The following is a 26,270-nucleotide window of genomic DNA, read 5'->3' as shown; positions in this document are numbered from 1 at the left end:
ACTCAGTATTTAGTTTTCTGAGGAACTGCCAAACTGACTTCCAGAGTGGCTGAAACATTTTACATTCCCACCAACAGTGAATAAGTGCTCCAATTTCTCCACATCCTCTCCAACATTTATAGTTTCCTGTTTGTTTAATAGCAGCCATTCTAATAGGTGTGAGGTGATATCTCATTGTCATCTTAATTTGCATTTCCCTTATAGCCTATGAAGATGAGCAGCTCTTCATGTGCTTTTTAGCCACCTGTATTTGCTCTTCAGAAAAGTGCCTATTAATTTCTTCTGTCCATTTTATAATTGGGTTGTTTGTTCTTTTGTTGGTAAGCTGTATAATTTCTTTATGTACAGAGGACATCAAGCCTTTATCCGATATGTGGTTTCCAAATATTTTTTCCCATTGAGTATATTTAAGAAACCCCTGATAAATTCACAACAAAACTACTTGAGTTAATAAACAAATTCAGCAAAGTGGCAGGACACAAGATTAATGTACAAAAATCAGTAATGATTCTATACACAAACAATAACCTATATGAGGTGACAACTAAGGAAAAAAATCCATTCAGAATAGTGACCAGAAGAATTAGGTATCTAGGAATAAGCTTAATCAGGGATGTCAAGGACTTATACACAGAAAATTACAAAAAATTGCCAAAAGAAATTTTAAAAAAGGCCTAAATAGATGGAAAGATATCCCATGCTCATGGATAGGAAGGTTGAATATTGTTAAGATGTCAATTCTACTTAAACTGATCTACAGATTCAATGCAATACCAATACAAATCCCAACAACCTACTTTGAAGACTTGGAAAAGCTGGTTATCAACTTTATATGTCAGGGAAAGAGACCCCGAATAGCTAAAGATATCCTGAAAAAGAAGAGCAAACTGTGAGGGCTATCACTTCCTGACTTTAAAGCTCACTATAAAGCCACAGTGATCAAAACAGCATGGTACTAGCACAAAGATAGAAGGACTGACCAGTGGAATAAAATTGAGAGTGCAGAGACTGACCACCAAATTAATGGACATTTGATCTTTGACAAGGCCCCCAAATCCACTGAATTGGGACAGAATATTCTTTTCAATAAATGGGCATGGGAGAGCTGGATTTCAATAGTGAAAATAATGAAAGAAGACACTTAACTTACACCCTGTTCTAGTTTGCTAGCTGCTGAAATGCAATATACAAGAAACGGAATGGCTTTTTAAAAGGAGGCATTTAATAAGCTGCAAGTTAACAATTCTAAGTTCATGAAAATGTCCCAATTAAAGCAAGGCTATAAAAATGTCCAATCTAAGGCATCAGGGAAAGATACCTTTGTTCAAGAAGGCCAATGATGTTCAGGGCTTCTCTCTCAGCTGGAAAAGCACATGGCAAACCTTGCAATGTCTGCTAGCTTCCTCTCCAGGTCTCTTGCTCCATGAAGTTTCCTGAGGGGCATTCTCCTTCATCTCCAAAAGTCGCTGTCTGGTGGACTCTGCTTCTCATGGCTATGTCGTTCTCTCATCCTTCAGTTGTGGTTCTGTGGCTTTCTTCTCATTTTCAAAAGGAACTCTCTCCAAAATGTCTTCTCTTTTATAGGATTCCAGTAAAGTAATCAAGACCCATGTAGAATGGATGGAGACATGTCTCCATCTAATCAAGTTTAATACCCACAATTGATTGGGTCACATCTCTGTGGAGATAACCTAATCAAGTTTCCAGCCTATAATACTGAATAGGGATTAGAAGAAACCATTGCTTCTACAAGATTGAGTAGGATCAAAACGTGGCTTTTCTAAGGTACATAAATCCTTTCAAACAGGCACACACTGTACACAAAAATTAATTCAAAATGGTCAAAGACCAAAATGTAACAGCCAGTACAATAAAACTTTCCCTCTTTTATGTGCACCATCTTACTCTCTTCGGTACATATGACTTTCAGCAAGCAATTATAAAATTACCTAAGGTTGTCAAACAAGGCTTTAACACTACCTTCAACTATCTTCAGGCCCTCCAGGCTGAAGTTGATATCTTAGCATCAGTGGTCTTACAAAACAGACAAGTTATAGATACCCTGACTGCTTGTGAACAATGTTGCAATTATTTTGATAAATCTAGAACAGTGATACATAACCTACATGTTTCATAGGACCAAGTTAAGGGGTTTTATGATATCAGTTAAGTTCAAACATTTCAACAGGGCAACCTACTTTCTGATTTAGGTTCTTGGCTTAATGTAATATAGGTACAAACTAGTATGCTTTGGATTTCTGTTTTCAATGTTGATTATCAGTCTGCATGTTATTTCTTGTTGTACAAACTGTTTGAATATTCTGTCCAAATTCCTTGTCACCCTCCATATACCCCTCATACAGATCCTCCCCTTAAGATAGCTAATTCAAAAGAAAATTAGACAGAAGTAGTACTATTTCTAGAGGACAAAAATTAAAACCCAATATAATAGTAGCATGACTTAGAGAGAGGGCTGTATCTGTAATTCACTCAAATGAGTTATGTAACGCCACTCCAAGGGTCTTCAAAATAATTGAACAACCACAGAACAAGCCTCACTGCAATCAAGAAAGAGAACAATCACAAAAAATAAGGGATAAATGGAACAAAGAAACTGATGGAGTCTGACAAGAAAAGAGATCTGTAGTGGTGACTGGATTGTTTTGGTCACTTTTCCAATGATCTCATTGGACCAAAAGGAGGGACTGATTAGTAAAATAAAATGACTGCTTGTATTGGGTGTTGCCAGGAGGGAGCCGTTTCTGAGAACGTGTTTTCCAGAGGACAAAATCAGTTTACCTGCATGGGATTTCTGGGAAAAATGGAAGCATGAGACATACCTTAAGAACCGAAGATAAGCAACACCTGGCGACAAGCCAACTTTGGTCCATGGGAGATAGTTCATCATATTGAACATACCATACTAATCAATGTATGTCTGCTCCCCATTCTGTGAGGCTCCGTATGTAAAATGGAAACTTAATGCCAGCCAATTAGAACATCATTCTGCAAATGAGCTCCATGGATTAAGAAAGTATTAGATTTCTGTTGTTGAGATTAATGGAGAGTGGAGTATCACATATATTATTCCATCTAATCCTCATCCCAACCCTGCCAATTGGTATTATTACTCTACTTCATAGATGAAACAGAGACCTGAGGTTAAGCAATTTGCCTAGGAACACACAGTTAATGCTTAGTGGAACCAGGAACCCTGAATCAAAGTTTGTGCTCTTTCATATTGTACAACACTGTCCAGATTTATTGAAGTAGAGACTGAATAGATATTCCCTGGTGCATCGCCTTGGTCTCTTGCACAGCCTTAACCTCTTCAGATACCCAGGCTGTTTATTCGTTTTAGAAAAGCACTGGAAAGTGGAAGTGGAACCTCCTATATTCTGTCCTGCCACATTTCCGGGCTTAGCCAAGAGTAGCTTTGTGTCCTGCTAGGTCATGGTCTTTCACTGACCACAATGATTGAGAATACTTGAGCAAGTATTTAGTGAGCAAACCAAATCCTTCTATCACCCTTGTTTTGGAGCATAGCAGAAGTGGCAAGAGCTGACAAAGCCCAGCTGGAGCAGGGATGTTGAAATGAGCACAAATAACATGCCCTCATGACCAATATAAAAATTCCAACCTTATTCCTCTCCCTATGTTTATACTTTTGGCTGCACTGTCTCTAATTTTGGAGGTACTAAGTATTTTTATCTTCTTTTCTGTCCCCTCTTTTAGACAGCTGCCTCACTGTGAGTCTGTCTCCTCTTTATCATTGTAGTCAAATCTGCATTTAGAGGTTCTGTGTAGCTCACAGATGGGCTATTACAAACTTCTCCTGGTGGACCTAGCCATCGTAAATTTATGTTTGAATTTATGCCAAATGCTCTATTTTAAACATCTTTTCCCAGTCATCAAAATCCTTCACAAATTCCTCATCACCATCTGGCTTCATTATCCAATGCCTTAAACCTGAACTTAAATATCCCAGATATACTAGCAGGGTACAGGTAGAAGGTGGAAACAAACATAATTTACTTCTCATTTGTATTGTCTTCTAGAATTTAAACTCCACAAGGAGGAGATTTTGTCTGTTTTGTTTACTGATATGCCACAGTGCTTGGAATCTACTGGGAGGTCCAGAATTTTATAGTTCATTCTCTTCTTCGTAATGCTCAAATCAGAATCAAATGTTCCCTTAAAGCTTAGCAGTCAAGTATTCCATGGAAGAAGATTCTACAAATTTTCTGAAAAATCCTTTCTAGTTTCTAAAATTGCTCACTGCTAGAAAGTTTGTTTTTTTGTTCATTTATTCATTCATTCAGTTGCTGAATATTTTCTATGCGCCAGACCCTGAGCTGGTGCCAGAAATACAAGAGCCAGTTCAAAAAAATGCTTGTTTTCAAGAAGCCCAGAGTTTAGAGTAGAATATAGACTCAAAGGAACTAACTATGCTTCTAGGCCATACATGATACATTCAGGTTATCTATACTAAATAGTCCCAAAATGCAAAGAGAAGGGATCACCTTCAATTCTGTAATGAGAAAAAAATCCTAGTACGGATGTCTTTCTTGTGGCAACTTAAGCCCATCAAGGTCTTAGCAGAGAATAGTTAGATGCTATTTAGCATATTTTCCAAGATTTAAAGACCATTAGAAAGGATGCCCCTTCCTTTAACATCCTGTCCCTCAGTCTTTTCTTCTCTGTAATTCCTCAGTTACATTAGGTTTGTTTCACAGGTCATGGTCTTGTGGCCTTCAACACTTTTTGAGAGTCCTTACTAGGTTGTCTTCCTAATGATTATTCTAGTAAGTTGTGACATTAAACCTCATGACTGGGGAGTTAGTAAATTCAAGAACTCTTAGAGGGTTTGTCGATTGAGATGGAGAAATAACCTTGATGACATACAAGTGAAATCAGCCCTCCATCTCCATAGAGCATGGAGCAACTAGGGTGATGTAGACACAGCACAATCAGGGCACAAAGAGGGTAAGTGGAGAGAAACAATCAAGACAGATGTAAAAGAAGTCACCAGAATGCCCAGAGTTGCAGAGATCAGCACCACTTGTACCTCTTTGATTGGCTTGGCTACTATTACCTAGATTAGAAGCAGTTATCTTAAATTTATAATTATGCTATTTTGTAAAGGTGTTCCTGGAGGACACTAATGGGAATGAAACATAAACAGACAGTCCAGCTCCTTGTGACAAAACTGGCTCAAGGGAATGGTACAGATGTTGAGCAGTATGAGGGGATGTAAAGTGGCTAACAACAGATGCTCCTTTTTCAATATTCATTAACCACACAGCTTCTAGAGTATGTAGCACAGCTACATGCAGCTGCTGCCCATCTCCACTTTGGAAGCTGTTACAAGGAACAATTAATTCAATTAATAATACTTTCATATGGCTATCTCCCCTTATTTGCTGTAATTCCTCAACATAAAAGTTATATATTGCTGAAATGTAAAAAAAAAAGCTTTATTAAGCATGCTTCATGTTTTCAAAAGCTTAATAAACATGTTATAGCTTTCAGATACTAAGAAGAAACATGTACTTCTCATACTAGCTTGGAACACATGTTAATGCTGTGGCTGGTTGAAGGAACTTCAAGTGTTCATTTGGTTCCAACAACTTTGGGGTAAGTTCTCAAATTTATGGATCCAGAAAGTCACTCTTACTAACTCTGATGAATGGTGTCAAATTAACCAAATCTACAAGGCAGTGTTTCTCAGTCTTGGATACACTTGAGAATACTCAGGGGAACTTTTAACATTTCCTATGCCCAGATATTACCTCAGATCAATTAAATTGCAACCTTTAAGAGTTAGCCTGTACATCAGTACTTTGAAAAGCTCTCCAGCTGATTCCAGTGTGCAGCCAATGTTGAGATCCCCAAGTCAAGAAAGTAATCGCCATGTAAATTTAAATGTCATTTGAGATACTTTGATGAGAGACATAATGAGCAAGATTTCCAGGGATTATTATTTATTCTCCCTACTCCATTTTTGGTACTGGCATGCATATGCAATACTATCCTAGAATATCAAAATAAGTATTAGCCTTGGTGAGTATGTAATCAAAGTACAGAGTCAGGAACTCACCAGGCATGAGAGAAATTCTTAAGATCTTGGAAAGCACCAACACAGGGAAAAGGGTAAGGGGAGTTAAAGGAATTAGGTAATAGTAAACACTGTACCCCCACACTTCAGCAGGTCCATTATTACTAGTATGTAATACAATCCAGTATGCAAAGGGGCTGCTCACCATATTAACTGATTCTTTGGTAAGTTTCTTACTCTATGATTTCTTTCATTATTCTTTAATGGAAACTAGTGCTACATAAAATGTTAAGAAATTCATTTTCTAGTCAATTCGTTGGTATAGATGTCATAAAACAATAATTGTACCTATCGGGCTAAGATAAAATCATTAAAATAGTAACCTTTTGGGAATATATAGATCAAGCCCTCATTTTTACAGGTCACCATAGTACTACAGGAGAAATAAGAACAGATTTTTAAGGAAATGAATCAATATTGGAAGGCAGAACAAAAAAGACATGAAATGGTTACTGCCATTTAGATTATAAAACCAAAAGTAAACTCTCTTGCCCAATTTTAGTAGATGATTTCCAAAATGAAAACCAAAGAAGTGAAATGTATCCTTACTTTATTTCAAGCAATTTGAAATATTTCTTGGTCCTAAGTGGAATGATCCAGACTAACTATCGTCCTTCTAATTCTCATTGGATGTGGAGACCAGTTCTTTTTCACAAGAACTTCCAGCTTTGTTCAAGCACTGTGAGACAGCTCCTGCTACTGAACAGATAGCTCGACTGAACATTCATATATTTATTTGCTCAACAAACATGTATTGAGTGTTACTATGGTCTAGGCACTGGGGATATAGAGGATGGGAAAAAGAAAATCCTGATCTTGGAGCTTACAGTCTCGCTATGAGGAATGAATGACATGCAAACAAATAAAACAAATCTCCCCTTTACTTTTCTTCTTTGCATTTAACACAAGCATATATTTGACTGATTAATAGGATTCCCCTAATAGATTAAGCACCAAGAGGGCTAACCCCTATCTTGGTCACCACTATATCTCCAGCTTTTGGTACAGTATAAGAACTCAATGAATATTTGTTAAATGAAAGCAGAGTAACAGGAAAGATAAAGATGGCTTTTAATTAATTGGCCTTAATGGATGAATTTTACTACTTTTTAAATTCTATCCTGTCCTTGACAGTAACACAGTAGTCAAACAGTCAGCAAAGACTTATCCTTGTCTAAAGATCTTGTGTCTTGAGAAGTCACTTGAGGAAGGAACCAATACTGAGAGATCTTCCCCCATTGTTCTAAAATCAGATGTACTTGTTCTCATTTCTGAACAATTCCTTGAACATAGGCAAAGTAAAATGAGATAAGACACTTGTAATAGCTTTTTAAGTAACTCAGTCTTCATCAAATGGGACATTTTATCTTTTCTCAGACATGCACTCTTATATGAATGTCCATGAAAGCAGTTGGGCACTTGTCTGGCCTGGAAGAAGGAAACTCTACTCTTTGGAGAAGAAGAGAAACAAAGTCCACGTTCCTGGAACTTACTCAGTGATTTGGCATCTGGAGAACTTGCTCAGGTTAATTTGTGGCAGTCATACCACTCGGCACACTGATTTTTTTTTTTATAGACTGTCCAAAGCAATGTAATGATGGATTTAGAAAATAATCTTACACAAAGAAAAACCCAGGTTCAGTATGCATTTGCTAAACATTAAGATGACTACCTCAGTTATTTAGTCTTTTGTTTGAAGTCAGTAGCAAAGTATGTTGAGTAGCTCAATATGTATTTGGTATGGCTTGTGGACTCTGGGAAAACAAAACATTTTGGTAGATTTATAAATGTTTGGTTTTTAAAGCTGTCCAAGCGTGCCTATTTGATCTTATCTTACTTTTCAGATCATCCTTGTTTCCTGTTGCTTATCAGATTAAAATATAAACTCCTAAATGAACTGTCTTAACGCGACTACGTGACTACGTGACTACATCTACCCATTTGCTCTAATTTTAATCTCTGCTCCAGTTATGTTCTCTCTTTGCTATTTTTAAAATTCTTTAAGGAATAAAGCCTGAAGTCTACTTCTCTGGTTGACATAGAATCACCTCTTAATCAAGCTTACATTTTCTCATACTGCTTTGTGATACATATCTGTGATGTTTTTACCATGCATAGAACTATATAACTGCAAAGCACTAAGTCTAAAAGGAGATTTTTTTCTGAAGCAAAAGAAATGGTACAAACACAAGTTCATATTTATGCATTTTACACAATGCTTCATAAATAGATTCACATGCAGTTTAGAAGCTGTATTGGGGCCCAGACTACCCCAGAGAAGAGGACACTATGCAATGAATGCTAAATTCTTTATTAATTTTAAATAACACGTGAAACAACATTATAGTGACACTATGATTTTTTCATTTTATGATGCCTACTAGCTTTACTCCTAGATATCAAAAGCCCATTCCTGAATAAAATGAAGTCTGGGCTTTCTCAAGAATTTTAAAGATCATATAAACCATTATATTAAGTGAACAAACATGTTCTTTTTAAGATAAATGAGCTGAAAACAATAACAGAATCCTTCCTTTCCTATAGAGTTGCTTTAATTGGAGAGGCTGTGGAAGCATATGTGGAACTATATAAAAATGAGGAGCATAAAATAAGTAAATATATGGGGAGGTTTATTAGTTGGGTGTCAAAGGGTAGGGCAGTGGTACAAAGTGATCTCTTAAAAGATGTTTGGCTGGAAGTTTCTGTATTCATTTTAAAAACCTAAAATCTGCACATGCTTTAAAGTGCTCCCTCTACCAAACAAAATATCTAGAATCTAAGTTTGGTGGTGCCCACTGGTGGGTAAATAAAAATGCTGCTATAGGGAAAATTTATATGAAAATTATTCTGGGTTAATGAAAAATAAGTCAGTATTTCTGAAGTGTAATTCTTTCTGAAGGAATTACATCCATGTCAGAGTGTACTTGAACCAACTAGAGAGAATGCAGAAATGGGAGATAAAATTGAAAAATGGTTAAATGTGATAGTGGCAGGCCAACCACCTTTCTAATGAGTCACTTGTTTTTGGGTTTCCCTATGTTTTACAGGAGAATTTGGCTACAACATAACAGAGTTCTTGCATATGGCCTTAGTTTGGATTCAAGGCACTGAGTAAAAAGAACCCTTTGGCCAGAGCAATAGATGGCCACTGGTACATAAAAATAACATTTTATACTGAAAACTAATTTTCCATCAGAAATTTTAAAATATATATAAAATAAAACTAAACCATAGAAGAAAAACCGTAAAATAAATCAAATAAATCTGTAAAATAAATCCGTAAAATAAAAATAAATCTGCAAAATTTAGGAAAACAGTTTTTGGTATTAAAACAGATTCCATTTTTCAAAAACAGATCTAAGTGTCAGAAGAAACCCTACAGATGTGCTAATTATTTAGAAAACTCCATATTATGTGGTATTTAACAGAAATGTCTCTTCTAGACATGAATATGGCATTAGAAGAGCGTTGTTTTAGAACTTTTTTTGAACTTTTTATTACACCTCACCAACTTTGATGTATTTCCAATTTTTTACCTGTGGTCTGAATTTCTTCCCAGCTTCTAAGTCTTATCTATATACCAGGAGGCAATAATTTTAACTACATTCAAAGTTACAGAGCTTAAAAGATGAGGGAAATACATTAAACAGCCAAAGGTAGTGGGACCCCTGTCTATTTTCCAGCAGGAAGCTGGGTGGGGGGGGCACTAAAAATAAATTCAAGTAGAAGGCTCAATCTTAGCGGACTCTTCAGTAAAATTAGCAACAGGGTTGAGAAACGGCAAAGGAAATAGCTTGTATTTCCCACTGGTTTCCTCAGATAACTGGGTCTCCAAGATCTCAATAGGATTTGAAACATCTTCGGGTTGAGAAGAAATATTCAAGGCTACATAATCATGGTCACGTAAATCTGGTAAGACATTTGATGGATCCTTCATATCATACAAAAGAAGATCATTAGAATCTTGAAATCTTTCTCCAAAGTTGCTTATCGGCACCTCATCAAACATGGAAAACAGAGGCGTCTTCATGTATTGTACCACCTGCTCGTCTGTGGAGAAGATAGTCCTTTGTTATACATGATGTGGAAGGAGAAGGGTTAAGGAAAGTAAAGTAATTCACAAAAAATCTAGCACTGTTAAATGCATCACAGCACAGGGCTAGGGTTATTCTCCCGCTGTTCTGAGTCATACTCTCCAAACTGGCCACTGGAGGGGCTGCCTCAGTTAATGGTTACAGTAAAACCATGAAGAACGTATTCTCACCTCTGATATTAGAAGCCTACCCTAATATACCCACTATTTCAATCTTCTTGGCGCTTCTACAGGAAAAGAATAAGGATCTTGGATACATAGTTATGTCAAAATCCTTTGATTTATGAATAGCACTAACCATTAAGATATACTTCCATAAAATCGAAGGCTGACTGTGGAAGAGAAGGCTCAGAAAGCAATGAAGAATGTACTTTCTAAGAAAGAAAAACTTCTTTGGAGTTCAGGTGCAAAATCCAAGCTCGTTAGAGCATATCTCTTTGGTGTTTTTTTCTTTTTTTCTTTATTTTTGTCTTGAAATCAGAGACAGCACAATACATATTATCTAGGACATACATCTTCTGATCCCTCTACAAATATGCTTTCATACCTTTTTTTCCATCGGTTTCAAGTAGACTTATCTCTTCTTCATTTTTCATGACACTTAGACTCTAGGCAGGAAAAGAAAACACTATTATCTTTATCAACCAATCATTCTTGCATATAAAGCTAAGTATTTTGGGTAAACAGCCTATCTCTTATAGAAAACAAGGTTCAGAGAAGAATTTTTCCATTTAATTTAAGTTTTTAAAGGTTATAGATTTCTTTACTACCTACTTTTCAGAGAGGAGGGATAAAATCAATTGATGCAATAAGAGCCAACTGTACCAAGTGGGTCCAGTTGCTATTTAGCTTGAACTAACATTGACCAATATTTATCTGTTCAGACAGAAGTAAATATAGTAAATATTGGATTTGAACCCAAATGTTTGAACCTGAATGATGAGACTCATCAAACATGCTTAGTCGATCTGGCAGGAAGAAAAGAATGCTTTTTTCAGGTCACCTGGTTAAATCACATAACAAGAAGCAAAGCCTAGTTTCCTTATCTTTTGGTCAAAGACTAAAAATAGTTTCATTTGGGCATCTTCTCTAGCTATATAAAACAATTGTGAGCAAGTAGAAGGTCTATTTTTTCTAAATAGCAACAAGACTCTACTACACTAAGAAAAGGAAACATGTAAGAATGGTATAATCAACTGTCAGGAATTATGTCACCTTGTTATTTATGGAGGTTGAGGAAGACCTCAATAAAGGAAAAGAAAAAAGAAAATGCTTGATACTTTTTGGTCCTCTTAAAATTTCCAATCCTAATAATGGCCATTCTTACCTGACTCAATACAGTAAAAGTGCACAGCTTCTTTGTATAGCTGTATTTTGGTTGCCTACCTAATATTTATACAATAGTACACTTAGCACTTGGACCCTTACCCATGTCACAATCTAAAATGTTCAGATTCTCCCTTTATCAAATGTTCTCATTAAAATGTCACCCATGGTTATAAACATATGGTATAAAACATTAGGTGGGTATCCTAGTGTATGAACTAATGTTAAAGAGAATCAAGGATATGGCAAATGTGGCAATGCTAGTGATTAATCTGCTCATATATATTTTTTTTCTGACTGACTGACTGACAAGTTCTTTTAAACACTCCACTAACTGCTCTCCAGTCTTCTTGGTCATTCAATATGGTAACTAGTAAAATACCACTGAATTAGCCCTCATCTTGTCCAGGTTTTGATCATACAGAGAGGGATAGAATAAAATCTCCCTTTGTATAATTTATAAAGAAAGTGACTATCAAGAAAATTCATAGTTTACTTAAGAGAAAAACTTGTTAATTATTTTTATCAGTAGCCATTTACAAAAGAATGAACTGATGATTTCTACTTAAACAGGTCTTAGCTGTATTTCCCTTGTACACCAAAGTAACGAAATGTTTTTATTTGTTTGTTTTGTTTGCTTTTACATGGGCAGGCACCAGGAACCAAACCCGGGTCTCTGGCATGACAGGCGAGTACTCTGCCTGCTGAGCCACGTGGCCCACCGTGAAATGTATTTTTAAAGAACACTTTCAAATTTAGACTGACCTTTTCTGTAATTTATCAAGATTGAGTTAGAAGAGAAAAAGTGGTAATAAGATAGTGGAAGAATATAGATGATTTGACTTAAGCCATCCTACTTGATTCAATTAACGTACGTTTTCCTGCTAATGACCTACTACCATGGCAATCTTCACCTATATGTATATAATAAAAGACCTTATAGTTAGGTGGTACATAAAAAGCAATATAGAGGAGTACAGAAATGTATCTTACATCTATTTCTGTTATGACGTTCATACTGAGTAAAGTTTCAGTTTCATCTGCCATCAAAGTAGGAAGCTCAGAACTGATTGACTGAAAATAAAAATAAGGAATTATGAACAAAGTCCTCTAAATACAATAGCTTATATTCTAAAACTCTAGTTAATGAGGAAAAAGGCTTTTACACAATTGTGAGGAATAATGATGACAAGAAGAGGAACTTTGAATACATGAAAATCTTTATTAAAGCGTCTTAATTCTACACAACAACTACTTTCATAATGATTATTTTTAAGTGATTAGATCACAGGAAAAAAACACTGCATAATAAATAAATCATGATATTACTATGGGGAAGGGAAGCTATATAACGTGGCATCTTCCAGTTCAGTAAACCAAATGTAAGCTACGTATACACCCCAAATGGGTAGAAAAGCCAAAATAAGAATTAAAGTATTCTTGTATCCCAAGCCAAGTATTACCTTCAGTGTCAGTTGTCTTATATCACATCACACTTCTTTGTTTAATAATATATATAAATGCAGTAAAGCCTCAAAAATGAATTGATAGGCTTACCTCACCAACACAAGCAGGGACATAATTCACTTTCTTCCTAGACAACAATGACTTGAGCTCCACCAGATTAGTTTCAATACAGTGCAAATCATCCCTAAAATGACATACGGGGGGAAAAAATCAATAAACTCTGCCACCAAGTAGGATGAAAGTGAATGGAAAAAATGGTAGTTTAACTGGCAGGTGATCCACAATCCTGACACTAATACTTGAGTCAATCATTGAGAAAATACCATGAACAATACATTTCACAGATTGTGCAAGTTCTTAACTAAGACACCACAAACCATATGGCATTTTCTGGTGTTACAGATATTTCATTTCTAAACTATAAAGCTTACTGCTATCCAGAAGACTGTATTACATAATTCATTGATTATAATTCAACCAGAGTGGCCATATTCTAACTACAGAGTTTGCAACCTGTACAGAGTTTGAAATCCAGAAAAGGAGGATAGGAAAAAGCCCACGTTATTCTGTTCCCTAGAAATCCTGAATAGGAAGTATTTTTCAATCCAGGAAAGCTCTTAGACCAAAGGGTGCCTTTTCCCCAGCCAATGACAGATAAAGACTATAAATCACTGGCACCTATCAGAATAGAGTGAGCTACAAGGTATTGCAACAATGTAGCTGGTTAATCCAAATGGCCTTTGAGATCCTTCCATCTAAGACATTCTATAAATTCACAAGTTAAACTTTGAAGTGGCTATATTCCTTCAAGTGAACAGCACTTAGTCTGAATCTTAGCAATAGATGAAAGCCTCAGACTTGGGGGAAGGGTGTCATGTCAGCGGGCAACCAGCAGAAAAGTTGCATATTTTAACTTTACTTTATGGTGCCTCTCTTAAATTTGCTTTATAGTGCCATTCATTAGGCAAACCAGGTGTGCTAAGGACCATTTGTGATAATTACTATCAATGATGCCAAGAGCTCAGGATGCCACTAGATCTCTACTGGCCACTAACACAAGGAGTTTTTGGTCTTCCCTTATGCTCTCTCAATCTAGCAGAACTGAATTCAGCTTTGGTGGCCAACTCAGGTAGTGTTAAATCTACCCAGAATAATCATCTCAACTTGTTAGTTGCTATGATCAGTTAAGGTTCTGAGGAACTCAAATGCCCTATGGGGTGAATATTGTTTCATTGCCTGCAGTAGTTCCTTTCAACACAGAACCGAAGTTATAGCTTACAGTGTAATTTGGGGTCAGGCTGAGGAAGCTTACACCCTTTTTGGTTCTCTCTCTTTAGCACATAAGAAAAAGCCTCTAAAAAGTGTGTTGCTCAGGAAGCTGCTTAGGTAAAAAGGTCTATGAAGACAAATACCAGACCGTTTTTCTCTCAGGGTGGGGGTAGACAGTAAAGGATGATCAGTAGCAGAGAATAATACCAACATAAAATGATAAAGCATGCAGATAGACAAACTGTAAGCATTGCTGATGGAGATGAAACTCAGGCAGACACCCTTCCTCCACATGCCACTCAGGGTTTTCATGGGTAGAGATTTGCTGATGATAGTGCTTTTGTGGCACCAATTTAGTAGTACTTCTGCTGAAGCACACAGAACTTCCTAGTTTCAGGAAATTAAGATATATATTTCTTTATAGTTCAAGCCGAAGTAGGAGGTTTCAACCTACTTAAAGAGCTAATTTCAGATATAAAACCTGTTCCACAGGATATTGCATTATCTTTGGCTCTTATTTTCAGAAGACCTCAGAGGGGTAAACATCAAATATGCTACCAAATAGTGCATATATGGTATATGAAAAACAGTAATAACGTTTGGGAGTGAAGCTGCAAGGGAAATGTTCCCTTAATCATGTCTTTCTCCTTTCATCATCATAATATACTTTGGACTAACAGAAAATTTTCTAACCCCAGAAGAATACATGCTTGAAAATCAGCATCCAGGGTTTTCCCACAAACACAAGCCACATATTAGCACTAAGTCCTGGTATAAGGTGTTGATCAGAATTTAGTTTTCCCCTAAAAAATATTTGATTGGTTGAGGTTTCAGTTAGTGTAGAGTCAATATTCAATTGTACAACTATGTGTATAGCATAGAATTATGCTACCTTTTAGCTAGACTTAGGGTCACTAACTATAGACTTAGATTTCCAATTCCCCATCACTGGTTTAAACAATGTTTTCTGGGCTTCTCAGAAAAGAAAGTGAAAGAGTGGGTAAAGGTACTCTTACAAGCTATTATTGATATACCTCTTCCTTTTCTCAGCTATCCAAAGTGATTTAAAGACTGTGAGAAAAAAATAAACACATATTATCCTCAAAAACAGCTGGAGGACCCTCTAAGTTAGGGAAGGAAGAGATTGTATACCTGTTCATCATAGAGTTACACTGAGCACCTGATAGGTCTTCACCCAAGATTGGATCATTGTCTTGAGAAGGAGACAGTAATTCTGGAGAAATATCATTAGTTTCCTGTCCAAAGGATTCCTCTGCCATTAGTTCTTGGAAATCTGGCATGAGCAAATCCAAATCAACGGCCAGTGAATCTCCACTTATAGGTATATCCTGAATCGATATTTCATGGTCTTTTCTGAGAAATAATCAACATAGGAGAATATTAATCCAACAGGTACCCAAGAGCTCAAATGATATGGGCCGTAGTTTACCCATCAGTCACATAATATCAGCAGATTTGCAAAATTTAGGTCAAATAACCTATACAAAACCTTCTTCTATTTTTTTTACATATGATATAGTGTAATGTATAAACATTGTTACAGACCAACAATTCCATTTATTTACTTTAATAGATAAAAACAAAAACTTATCACACCCAGAACAGCTATAATAAAAAGGGCAGATAATAACAAGTGTCAGTGAGGATGTGAAGAAATGGAAACCTTCATACATTGCTGGTGGAAATGAATATGAAATGGTGTGCCCACTTTGGTAAATAGTTCAGCAGTTTCTTAAAAAGTTAAACATAAACTTATCCTGTGACTCAGCAATTCCATTCTTTGATACCCAAGAGAAATGCAAACATAGTTCCGCACAAAGATTTGCATGTGAATGTTCATAATACCATTATTCTCAGTAGCAAAAAAATTGGAAATAACCCAAGTATCCATTAACTGATGAACTGGTAAATAAAATATGATCTACCCATACAAAAGAAGATTATTCATCAATAAAAAGAAATGAAGTACTGATTCATGCCACAACATGGTTAAACCTTGAAAACTTGGCTAAATTAAAGAAGTCATTCATAAAAGATCACTTATTGTATGACTCCATTTATATGAAATATCCAGAAAAGCCAAATACATAGAGAGAGAATATAGATTAGTAAATGGGTATGAGGGATCATATTGTAGCAATGAAAATATTATAAATCTGATTTATGGCGATGGCTGCACAAGTTGGTAAATTTAGTACAAATCATTGAGTGGTATATTAAAAATGGATGAATTTTAAGATACATAGATTGTAGCTAAATAAACTTATTTATATATATATAAAACTTAGCTATATCTATTAATATGTATCTAGCCATTCATCTGTTTATCTATCCATTTATATATTTATTTATACATACATTTACCCATATCTTTCTATCTTTCTTTTTTCTATCCATATCTTTCTATCATCATCTATCTATCTAATTGATCACATCTCTCCATTTGTCAGAGAGACTGTAGCAAATCATAAACAATGTAATGACAAGACGAGGGTCAGCACTCACAGTCTAAGTTTCCATTTAGTGGTGTATGTACTAGCATCTGATATCTCAGTTATGACTGAAAAAGAAGTAGAATGGCATAACTATTTGTTTTTCACATAAATGAAGGAGACTAAAGAGAAGACACATGATTTCTGGATTGTGCGCTTATATTGCTCATTAACATAAGTAGGCTTGTCTTAAGGCTCAGCAAGGAAAGAGAAAAAGCAAAACTGCTGCTTACAATTTATACTGAGTTATTGTACAGATGCAGCAGAAGTTAATTTTCTCTTAGGATTAAATGCTCTTTTCCAATCAAATAAATAGTTTGGGTAAGGAACCACGTTTCTTCCATATATTTTGACTTGGTATTTTGGAAGACAGTCAAATATTTGTGAATGTGCAGCTTCCCTTAAAGCTGAATTATTAACTTAGCTTCTAAGTCCCAGTGAACAGATGTTTTTACTTACAAATATCATTCATTAGAATAATACCATTCTAGATGTCATAAAGTCTGAGAATCACTATTTTCTTTCTCTCTGGTCCCATTAGGATAAAATTTTGCTGGTATAATCTGCTTTACAGACATGGCCACTGTTAGTACTCTGCCCTTCTGTTCACTTGGTGGGCACCAACACCCAGATAGATGGCTTTTATGCTGTTGGCTTTAGCAAACAATACTGGTGCAAAAATTCAATTCTAGAGCTAACTTCTGCATTCGTAACTCCTTCTGAAAAAAGACTCCCCTCCTGTTGTCTTATTCCTTAATCATCTCAGTTTCCAGCCCCTTTTGATTCAAAGAAACGACTTCCTTTTACTGTTCATAATACCCAGGCTCTACGATACTTTTGCTTACATCTGTAATGAACTTTTCCTTCAAAAACCTTATCTCTTCCCAAATATTCTAGCCCTTTAGGTTTAATTTGAATACTACAAGAATATTTTATAATATTCTGATTCCTCAACGATCTTCTGTTAAAAGGGCTATCCTTCAACAGTCTCCTTTACAGATACCCTCTTCCAAAAACTCTCACCTTACCCTACCAGTCTCCACTTGTTCCTTCTTTCAACCCAAGCAAGCATCTAAACAAATAAACAACAGGTATCTACAATCTATAAAACAAGTTTAAAAGGATATTGTGTTGATTTTCTCATGTTCTTTAGCATACATAGAGAACTTCAACTTTGCAGACCAATGTTAAAGTCTTTATTCTTCAAATCTACACTTTCATTGCACTTTGTTTTGGTTTTCTAAAGCTGCCATAATGTACTATACCAGAAATGGAGCGGATTTATAGAGGGAATTTATTAAGTTGCAAGTTTGTAGTTCTAAGGCTGTGAAAATGTCTAAATTAAGGCACCAACAAGAGGTAACCTTCAAGCAAGAAAGGCTGCTGCCATTCAGAACACTTCTGTCAACTGGGAAGTCATGTGGCTGGCATCTACTGGTCCCTTGATTCTGGGTTCCACTGCTTTCAACCTCTGTTTTCTATGTAGTTCCTCATTTGGCTTCTCTGGGATTGGGTTTCATCTTTTGGGTTCCCTTGGCTCTCTCCAGGTTCTATCTTGTTTAGCATCTCATGGAAAGGCATATAGAAACATCTGCTAGGTTCTGCATTTCCAAACTTCTGGTTCTTTTGTTGGCCCTGTTGGCTTTGTTCTCCAAGCGTCTGCATCTGAGGTTTCTCGAAAATGTTTACCTTTTTAAAGGACTCTAGCAAACTAATCAAGACTCTAGTAAACTAAGTCTACTCAAATGGATGAGTAGTGTCACATCTCCATCTGATTAAAAGGCCACACCCACAACTGGGTGTCTCACATCTCTGTGTAAGTAATCTAACCAAAAGGTCACACCCAAACAGGGTGTGTCACATCTCCATGGAAACAATCCAGTCAAAGTTTTCTACCCTAAATAACAGGTCTGGTCCTACAAGATTGGATCAGGATTAAAACATGGCTTCTCTGGGGTATATAATAGTTTCAAACTGCCACATTCCACCCTCTGACCCTCCAAAACATGTTCTTTCCATATACAAAATACATTCATCCTATCACAATATCACAAAAGTTTCAACCGCTTCAGTAACAATATAAGTACCATACAAAGTAAAAAAACAGTACAAAATTTGTCCTAAAACAAAAAATTCTCCTCTGGTAAAAATTAGAACATATTATCTGCTGCCAATACACAAAGGGGGGACAGTCACAGGATACATGTTTTCATTGCCATAGGGAGAAATAGAAAGGTAAACAGGGGTCACCGGAACCAAACAGTTTTGAAAAACTGCAGGGCAAACTCCATTGGATTTCAAAGTCTGAGAGTGACTCATCCTCGGGGCTTTAGAAAGCAGCAGCCCCACCCTTTCCATGGGCCTACACAGCAGCCTTGTTCTCTTCAAATGCTGAGGTGAGAGTTGCAACACTGGGGCACACTGGGGGTCCACCTTTCTCTGTGCTTCACACTCTCCAAGCTTCAGGACAGTACCCAGGATCTCTGCCATCTCCGGGGCACATGTTCAACCCCTACAGAACAATGGGGTGGCAGCCAGGTTCTCCCAATTTCTGATGTATGCACTCCATCCTCTCCAAGGCCTAGAGTGGTAAAACTCTTCCTGAGTGTGCTGGTTTGAATCTGTGGTGGACCCCAGAAAAGCCATGCTTTTTAATCCTCATTCAATATTGCTGGGTGGGAGCATTTTGATTGTTTCCATGAAGATGTGACCCACACAATTATGGGTGGTAACTTTTGATTAGATGATTTCCATGGAGGTGTGTCCTCACTCTCTGAAGGTGGAGTTGCTTACTGGAATTCTTTAAAAGAGGAAACATTTTGGAGAGAGTCCTTTTTGGTAGAGCCACGAGAAAGCCAGCGACATGGCCATGTTTGCCATGTGCCCTTCCAGCTGAGAGAGAAATGCTGAATGTCTCGGCCTTCTTGAACCAAGCTATTTTTCCCCGGATGCCTTAAATTGGACATTTCTATAGACTTGTTCTAATTGGGACATTTTCTTGGCCTTAGAACTGTAAACTAGCAACTTATTAAATTCCTGTTTTTAAAAGCCATTCTGTTTCTGGTAAATTGCATTCTGGCAGCTAGCAAACTAGAACAGGTACATAAATCCTTTCAAACCAGCATGCTCCCCTTAACTCTTATCCCTGACCCCATTATTCACCCTTGGTGTTGCTGTGGTGAATAAACTAGTTGTGCTAGTAAACTAGCAACTTACTAAATTCCCCTTCACCGGAACCAAACAGTTTTGAAAAGCTACAGTGCAAACTCCATTGGATTTCAAAGTCTGAGAGTGACTCATCCTCAGGGCTTTAGAAATCAGCAGCCCCACCCTTTCCATGGGCCTACACAGCAGCCCTGTTCTCTCCAAATGCTGAGATCAGAATTGCAACACTGGGGCACACTGGAAGACCAACCTTCTCTCTGCTCCACCCTCTCCAAGCTTCAAGACAGTACTCAGGATCTCTGCCATCTCCAGGGCACATGCTAAACCCCTACAGAACAACAGGGTGGCAGCCAGGCTCTCCCAATTTCCAATGTATGCACTCCACCCTCTCCAAGGCCTGGGGGTGGCAAAACTCTTCCTGAGCAATAAAGTGGAAGGCCGACCTTCTGCTTCTGGGGCAAACTCGCTGCCTCCACGTGTATGATTGGGTCTGCTCTACTGGCTACAAGGAGCAGCCAGGTTACGTTTTCCACATTTAATTTGGAAATTTCTTCAGCTAAGTACCCCAGCTTGTCACTTTTAAATTCTGACTTACATCCAATATTGGTACTCAGTTTGACCAAATTATCTGCCATTTTAAAACAAGGGTCACCTTTCTTTCAGTCTGCAATAACACGTTCTTCTTTTCTGTCTAAAACACCTCAACAGAGGTATGTTTAGAGTTCACATTTCTACCAACAGTCTCTTCAAAGCAATCTAGAACCTCTCTATCAAGATCCTCACAATTCTTCCAGAATCTTCCCCTTATCAATTTAAAAAGCTGTTCCAACATGTTTGGTATTTGCAAACCACAGCAGCACCCCACTTCTCTGATACCAAAATTTGTTTTGGTTTGCCAAAGATGCCATAATGTGATATACCAAAAATGGAACAGTTTTTAAAAAGGGGAATTTATTAATTTGCAACTGTACAGTTCTAAGGCAGTGAAAATATCCAAATCAGGGCACCAAAAAGAAGTTACTTTCACTCAAGAAAGGCTGATGCCATCTGAAACACCTCTGTTAGCTGGGAAGTCACATGACTGGCATCTGCTGGTCCCTTGCTCTTGGGCTCCATTGCTTTCAACCTCTGTTTTCTCTGAGGGTTCCTCACTTGACTTTTCTTGGCTCACTCCAGGTTCTGGCTTGTTTACTGTCCCATGGGAAGGCACATGGAAATGCCTGCTGGGCTCTGCATTTCCAAACTTCTAGCTCTTCTGTTGGCCCTGTTGGCTCTGTTCTCCAAGTCTGTGCATCTGAGGTTTCTCCAAAATGTTTCCCCTTTCCAAGGGCTCTAGTAAACTAATCAAGACCCACCTTGAATGAGTAGTCACATTTCCATCTAAACAAAAGACCTATACCCACAATTGGGTGTGTCACTTCTCCATGGAAGTAATATAACCAAAAGGTCACACCCACAACAGGGTTTGTCACATCACCATGAAAACAATCCAATCAAAGCTTCCTTTCCTAAACAATAGGTCTGGCCACACATGCTTAGATTAGGATTAAAACACTGATTTTCTGAGTATGTAATCATTTCAAACTGGCACACACTTTAAATGAATCCGTTAATGATGTTCTTTACGAAGGGATCCATTCAGATTTTTTTGTGTCCTGCACAAAAATCAAAATCAAAATGTGTGCATGTTTTCTGTATGGTTATTCTGTAGACCTACAATTGTTCTAAAAATTAAAAATAAATGAAAAAGTGTACATATACCGTTAACATGTATATTCATAGAAAAAGACAAGGAAGGAATACACTAAAATGTTAGCCATGGTTATGTCAGAGTGCCTTAAGCTAATATTTTTGTCGTTTAATTTTCTGTATTTATCAGGTTTAATACACAGTATGGGGTAAAAGACATAAATTGTTCGGAACTGCTTATGCCTATAATTTAATTTAGAAAGCATTAACATTAGTTAGGGAATGTAGTCTTCTATTCCAAGAAATGTGTTTCTCAAGTTTTTCTATCCCTCAATAACATTTTATAGATTTTTCCTAACAGATACTTTATATCCTTTATTAAATGTATATTATTTTATAATTTATATATTTTTCGTGATTTTGTGAAGGAATCCTTTTTCCAACTAAAATCTTTAACAGTCTATTGCTGGTATGTAATAAAAGTACTGATTTTATACATTTATTTTATATTAAGTAAGGTATGGTTTAATACTGTATTTCCTCAAGAACTATACTCCCATATGTATGTATGTGGTTTATGGGTCAGTTGGCTTTGCTCTGTTCTGAGGTCAAGAAATACAGGTAAAGCTAGCTATTTTGTAAATATGGTTTGGTGGTAAAAAGGGGAGATGGGCAAGAACATAGATGGCAACACTTATCCATCACCAGAATGAAGAAATAAACTCAAATTCATAAAACATTATCAGAGTGTCAGTGGTGTTATTTTTGTAACTGAAGAAAAGCATTATTGTTTCACTTAAAATGGATATTTCATAAGTTTTTAAAAATATAGGTGCAGTCCATATTATATTTCATTACCAATACATGGCCTACAAGGTTGCTCACCCATCAGTTCCACATGCTTGGTCCATAGCTGGAACTAAATCTTTGGATTCATCGTTCAAAGTAGATAAAACATTGTCGATGAGACTTTTATTTTTGTCTTCAATAAGTGCATAACCATTTTTTAATATCTCCATCTAAATAAGGGATTTGAGGAAATGAGAGTTGATAATGTACCTGTTTATACATCTGATCTTTCTTATATCATATTTGATGTGATTCTTTTTTAGTAAATTTAACAACCTTATGAAAAATAATCAGCAAGTGCTGGAAATTTTATGACAGTAAACGTGCTTCTTTTACCCACCCACCACTACCTTATCCCAGAATCTTACAGCTTCTTTCTTCTTCTCCACTGGAATATGGAAATACTGACGAGCACATTTGGAAGCTGAAGCCCCTATTGTGACTGGTAATGACCTGCAATGAGATCCAGATTTCACTGCTATCAGCTACCTGAATGTTGCAATAGTCAGCCAACACTCCTGTAAAGAACCCAAATTCTAATGATCCGTGCCAGAAAGGTTCCATTAGACATAAATTTTCGAGGATCCCAGCAGCAAAGTGGGAAAAGAAAAGGACCCAGCACACTTAAATAATGACCATTTGGTATATTATTCCTATAAGTTAATCCATGAGTGTGTACATTAAGACAACCTAAAACCTTGTATTTTAAAAAATATACATAAAGTAAAAAAAAAAAAAAAACTAAAGCAGAAAGAAAGAAGGGGAAAAAGTATTCTCAGAGCAATGGCCGATCCTAGGGCTGGGCAGGCAAAGCACAAGATGAGCTTGGAACATCATATTGTGTCAGAAGAAAATACACAAAAATTAAAGGGGAAATGTCAATGGAATATTTTAATTGATGATAATACCTTGAGTAAAATAAGAATCCATGATTCCAAACTGATAAAATAAATCAATAAATAGTAGACTGCAAAGTAAAAATGTAGAATAATGTTGTAGCTAGAAAATTATTATTGTACAACCTTTGCAATACTACGTGATCCAATGAATAATTATCAGTAGATGTTAAAATTAATTGGTAAAATTTTGAGGGATCCTACAATTTACTTATTAGTTATAAGGGGAAAAATAGTAACCCAAGAGTGCAGTAAACAGTTATACAATATCTTAACCAAGTAATGAAAGTCAACATCACCAATAATGAGACAAACTGACATTAGGTGACTCTTATATAATGTAGTGAGAAAACAATACTTCTTGGAAATCTTGTCAAAAAGAGATAACCTGATTCTACTCATGAGGCCAGGCTAGAAAAACTCAAAGTGAAGGGCATTCTACAAAAATTACTGCCCTGTTCTTTTAAAAAATATCAAAATGATGGAAGACAATGAAAAACTGAGAAACTGTTTCAGATTAAAAGAAAATTAAGAAAAGTCAGTAAGATCAACTGATCTTTATATCTAGGCTGACAAAAAAAGTCAGAGGATAAAATAAAAAATGGGAGAAGGGACATAACTACTGACTCCACAGAAATACAGGAGATAATGTGAGGATATTATGAGCAACAATATGCTAAAAAATTAGACAACACAGAAGACATGGACAAGTTCCCAGAATAGCATGAACAACCAATATTGACTCGAGAAAAAATAAATGACCTCAGCAAATCAATCACGAGTAGACAGATTGAATTAGTCAACAGAAAGCTCCCCAAAAAGAAACATATGGGACAAGATGGTTTCACACGTGAATTCTACCAAGCATTCAAGAAAGAATTTACCAATCCTACTCAAACTCTCCAAAAATTTTTGAAGGGGAGAGAAAGCTACTTAACTCATTCTATAAAGCCAACATCACCATATTACCAAAGCCAGACAAAGACACTACAAGAAATGAAACTTACAGACCAATGTCTTTAATGAATATAGGTGCAAAAATCCTCCACAAAATACTTCCAAATCAATTTCAGGACCACAAGAAAAGACTTCTACTCTATGACCAAGTGGGACTTATTCTAGGTGTGAGAGGCTGACTCAACACAAGAAAATCAATTAACGTAATACACAAAATCAATAAATTAAAGTGGAAAACAACATGATCATCTCAGTTGATGGAGAAAAGGCATTTGACAAAATTCAACATCCTTTCTTGATGAAAACATTTCAAAGATAAAAATAGAAGGGGACTTCTTCAACTTGATAAAAAGAATATATGGAAAGCTCACAGTTAACATCATACTCAATGGGGAAAGACTGAAAGCTTTCTTACTAGGATCAGGAACAAGACAAGGATGCCCACTGTCAGCATTGTTATTTAACATTGTGTTGGAAGTTCTAGCTAAAGCAATTAGACAAGAAAATAAATTAAAGACATTCAAATTAGAAAGGAAGAAGAAAAACTTTCAATGTTTGCAGATGTCACGATACTATATGTAGAAAGCCTTGAAAAATCTACAGAAAAGCTACTAGAGCTAATAAATGAGTACAGCAAAGTGGCAGGGTACAAGATCAACATGCAAAAATCAGTACTGTTTCTATACACTAGTAATAAGCAGTCTGAGGAGGAAATCAAGAAAAAAAATTCTATTTACAAGAGCAAACAAAGGAATAAAATATTTAGGAATAAATTTAACCAAGGCCTCAAAAGACCTATACACAGAAAACTACAAGAAATTATTAAAATAATCAAAGAAGACCTAAATGAATGGAAGGAGACACTGTGCTTATGGACTGGAAGACTAAATATAGTTAAGATGTCAATTCTGCCCAAATTAATTTATAGAGTCAATTACATACCAATTAAAATCCCAACAACTTATTTTGCAGAAATAGAAAAACAAATAACCAAATTTATTTAGAATGGCAGTGTGCCCCAAATAGCTAAAAATATCTTGAGAAACAGAAATGGAGTGGGAGGTCTCATACTATCTAGCTTTAAAGCATATTACAAAGCTACAGTGGTCAAAACAGTATGGTACTGACATAAATATGGATATACTAACCAATGGAATCAAATTGAGTGTACAGAACTAAACTCTCTCATTTATGGACAACAGATCCTTGAGAAGGCAGTCAAGCCAACTCAACTAGAACTGAGCAGTCTCTTCAATAAATGGTGTTTGGAGAGCTGGATATTAACATCCACAAGAATGAAAGAGGATCCTTACCTCACACCTTATACAAAAATTAATTCAAAATGGTACAAAGACATAAACATTATACCTAAGAACCTAAAACTGTTAGAAGAAAATATAGGGAAATAATTTAAATATCTTGTGATAAGAGGTAGTTTTCTAGACCTTATGCCCAAAGTATGAGCAATGAAAGGAAAAATAAATAAATGGGGTCTCCTCAAAATTAAATACTTTTGTGCCCTGAGGACTTTGTCAGGAATGTTAAAAGGCAGTCTATGCGATGGGAGACAATATTTGGAAATCATATATCAGATGAGGGTTTATTATCCTGAACATATAAAGAGATACTACAAATAAAAATCAAAAAAACAAAGAGCTGAAATTAAAAATGGGCAAAAGACATGGACAGACCACAATAAGATATCACCTAACTCTTACTAGAATGGTCATTATAAAAAAACCCCAGAAAATTACACGTACTGGTGAGGATGTGGAGATAGAGGTACAGTTATTCGCTGTTGGTAGGAATGTAGAATGGTGCAATCACTCTGAAAGGCAGTTTGGCAGTTCCTCAAGAAGCTAAATATAGAATTGCCATATGATTCACCATTCACATTACTAGGTAAATATTTAGAGGAGCTGAAGGTG

The 26,270-nt window shown here is 36.3% G+C and overlaps 1 protein-coding gene across 1 annotated transcript in view; it reads right to left on the bottom strand.

Moving 5' to 3' along the window:
• Nucleotides 1-8,407: 8,407 nt before the first annotated feature.
• Nucleotides 8,408-26,270, bottom strand: part of LOC143670336 (heat shock factor protein 3-like) — a 64,033-nt gene continuing 46,170 nt past the window's right edge. Inside the window, exons 7-13 of the mRNA XM_077145065.1 lie at nucleotides 22,858-22,942; nucleotides 22,526-22,659; nucleotides 15,426-15,647; nucleotides 13,095-13,188; nucleotides 12,531-12,611; nucleotides 10,759-10,819; nucleotides 8,408-10,168 (exon numbers count right to left, since the gene is read on the bottom strand). Of these exons, the coding sequence (XP_077001180.1) occupies nucleotides 9,837-10,168; nucleotides 10,759-10,819; nucleotides 12,531-12,611; nucleotides 13,095-13,188; nucleotides 15,426-15,647; nucleotides 22,526-22,659; nucleotides 22,858-22,942 (1,009 nt within the window). The 3' untranslated portion in view covers nucleotides 8,408-9,836. The remainder of the gene's footprint in view (nucleotides 10,169-10,758; nucleotides 10,820-12,530; nucleotides 12,612-13,094; nucleotides 13,189-15,425; nucleotides 15,648-22,525; nucleotides 22,660-22,857; nucleotides 22,943-26,270) is intronic.

This window comes from Tamandua tetradactyla, chromosome X (assembly GCF_023851605.1).
Source record: "Tamandua tetradactyla isolate mTamTet1 chromosome X, mTamTet1.pri, whole genome shotgun sequence".
NCBI lineage: Eukaryota > Metazoa > Chordata > Mammalia > Pilosa > Myrmecophagidae > Tamandua > Tamandua tetradactyla.
The sequence above is the reverse complement of the archived record's forward strand: the minus strand, read 5'-3'. Positions and strand labels throughout refer to the sequence as shown.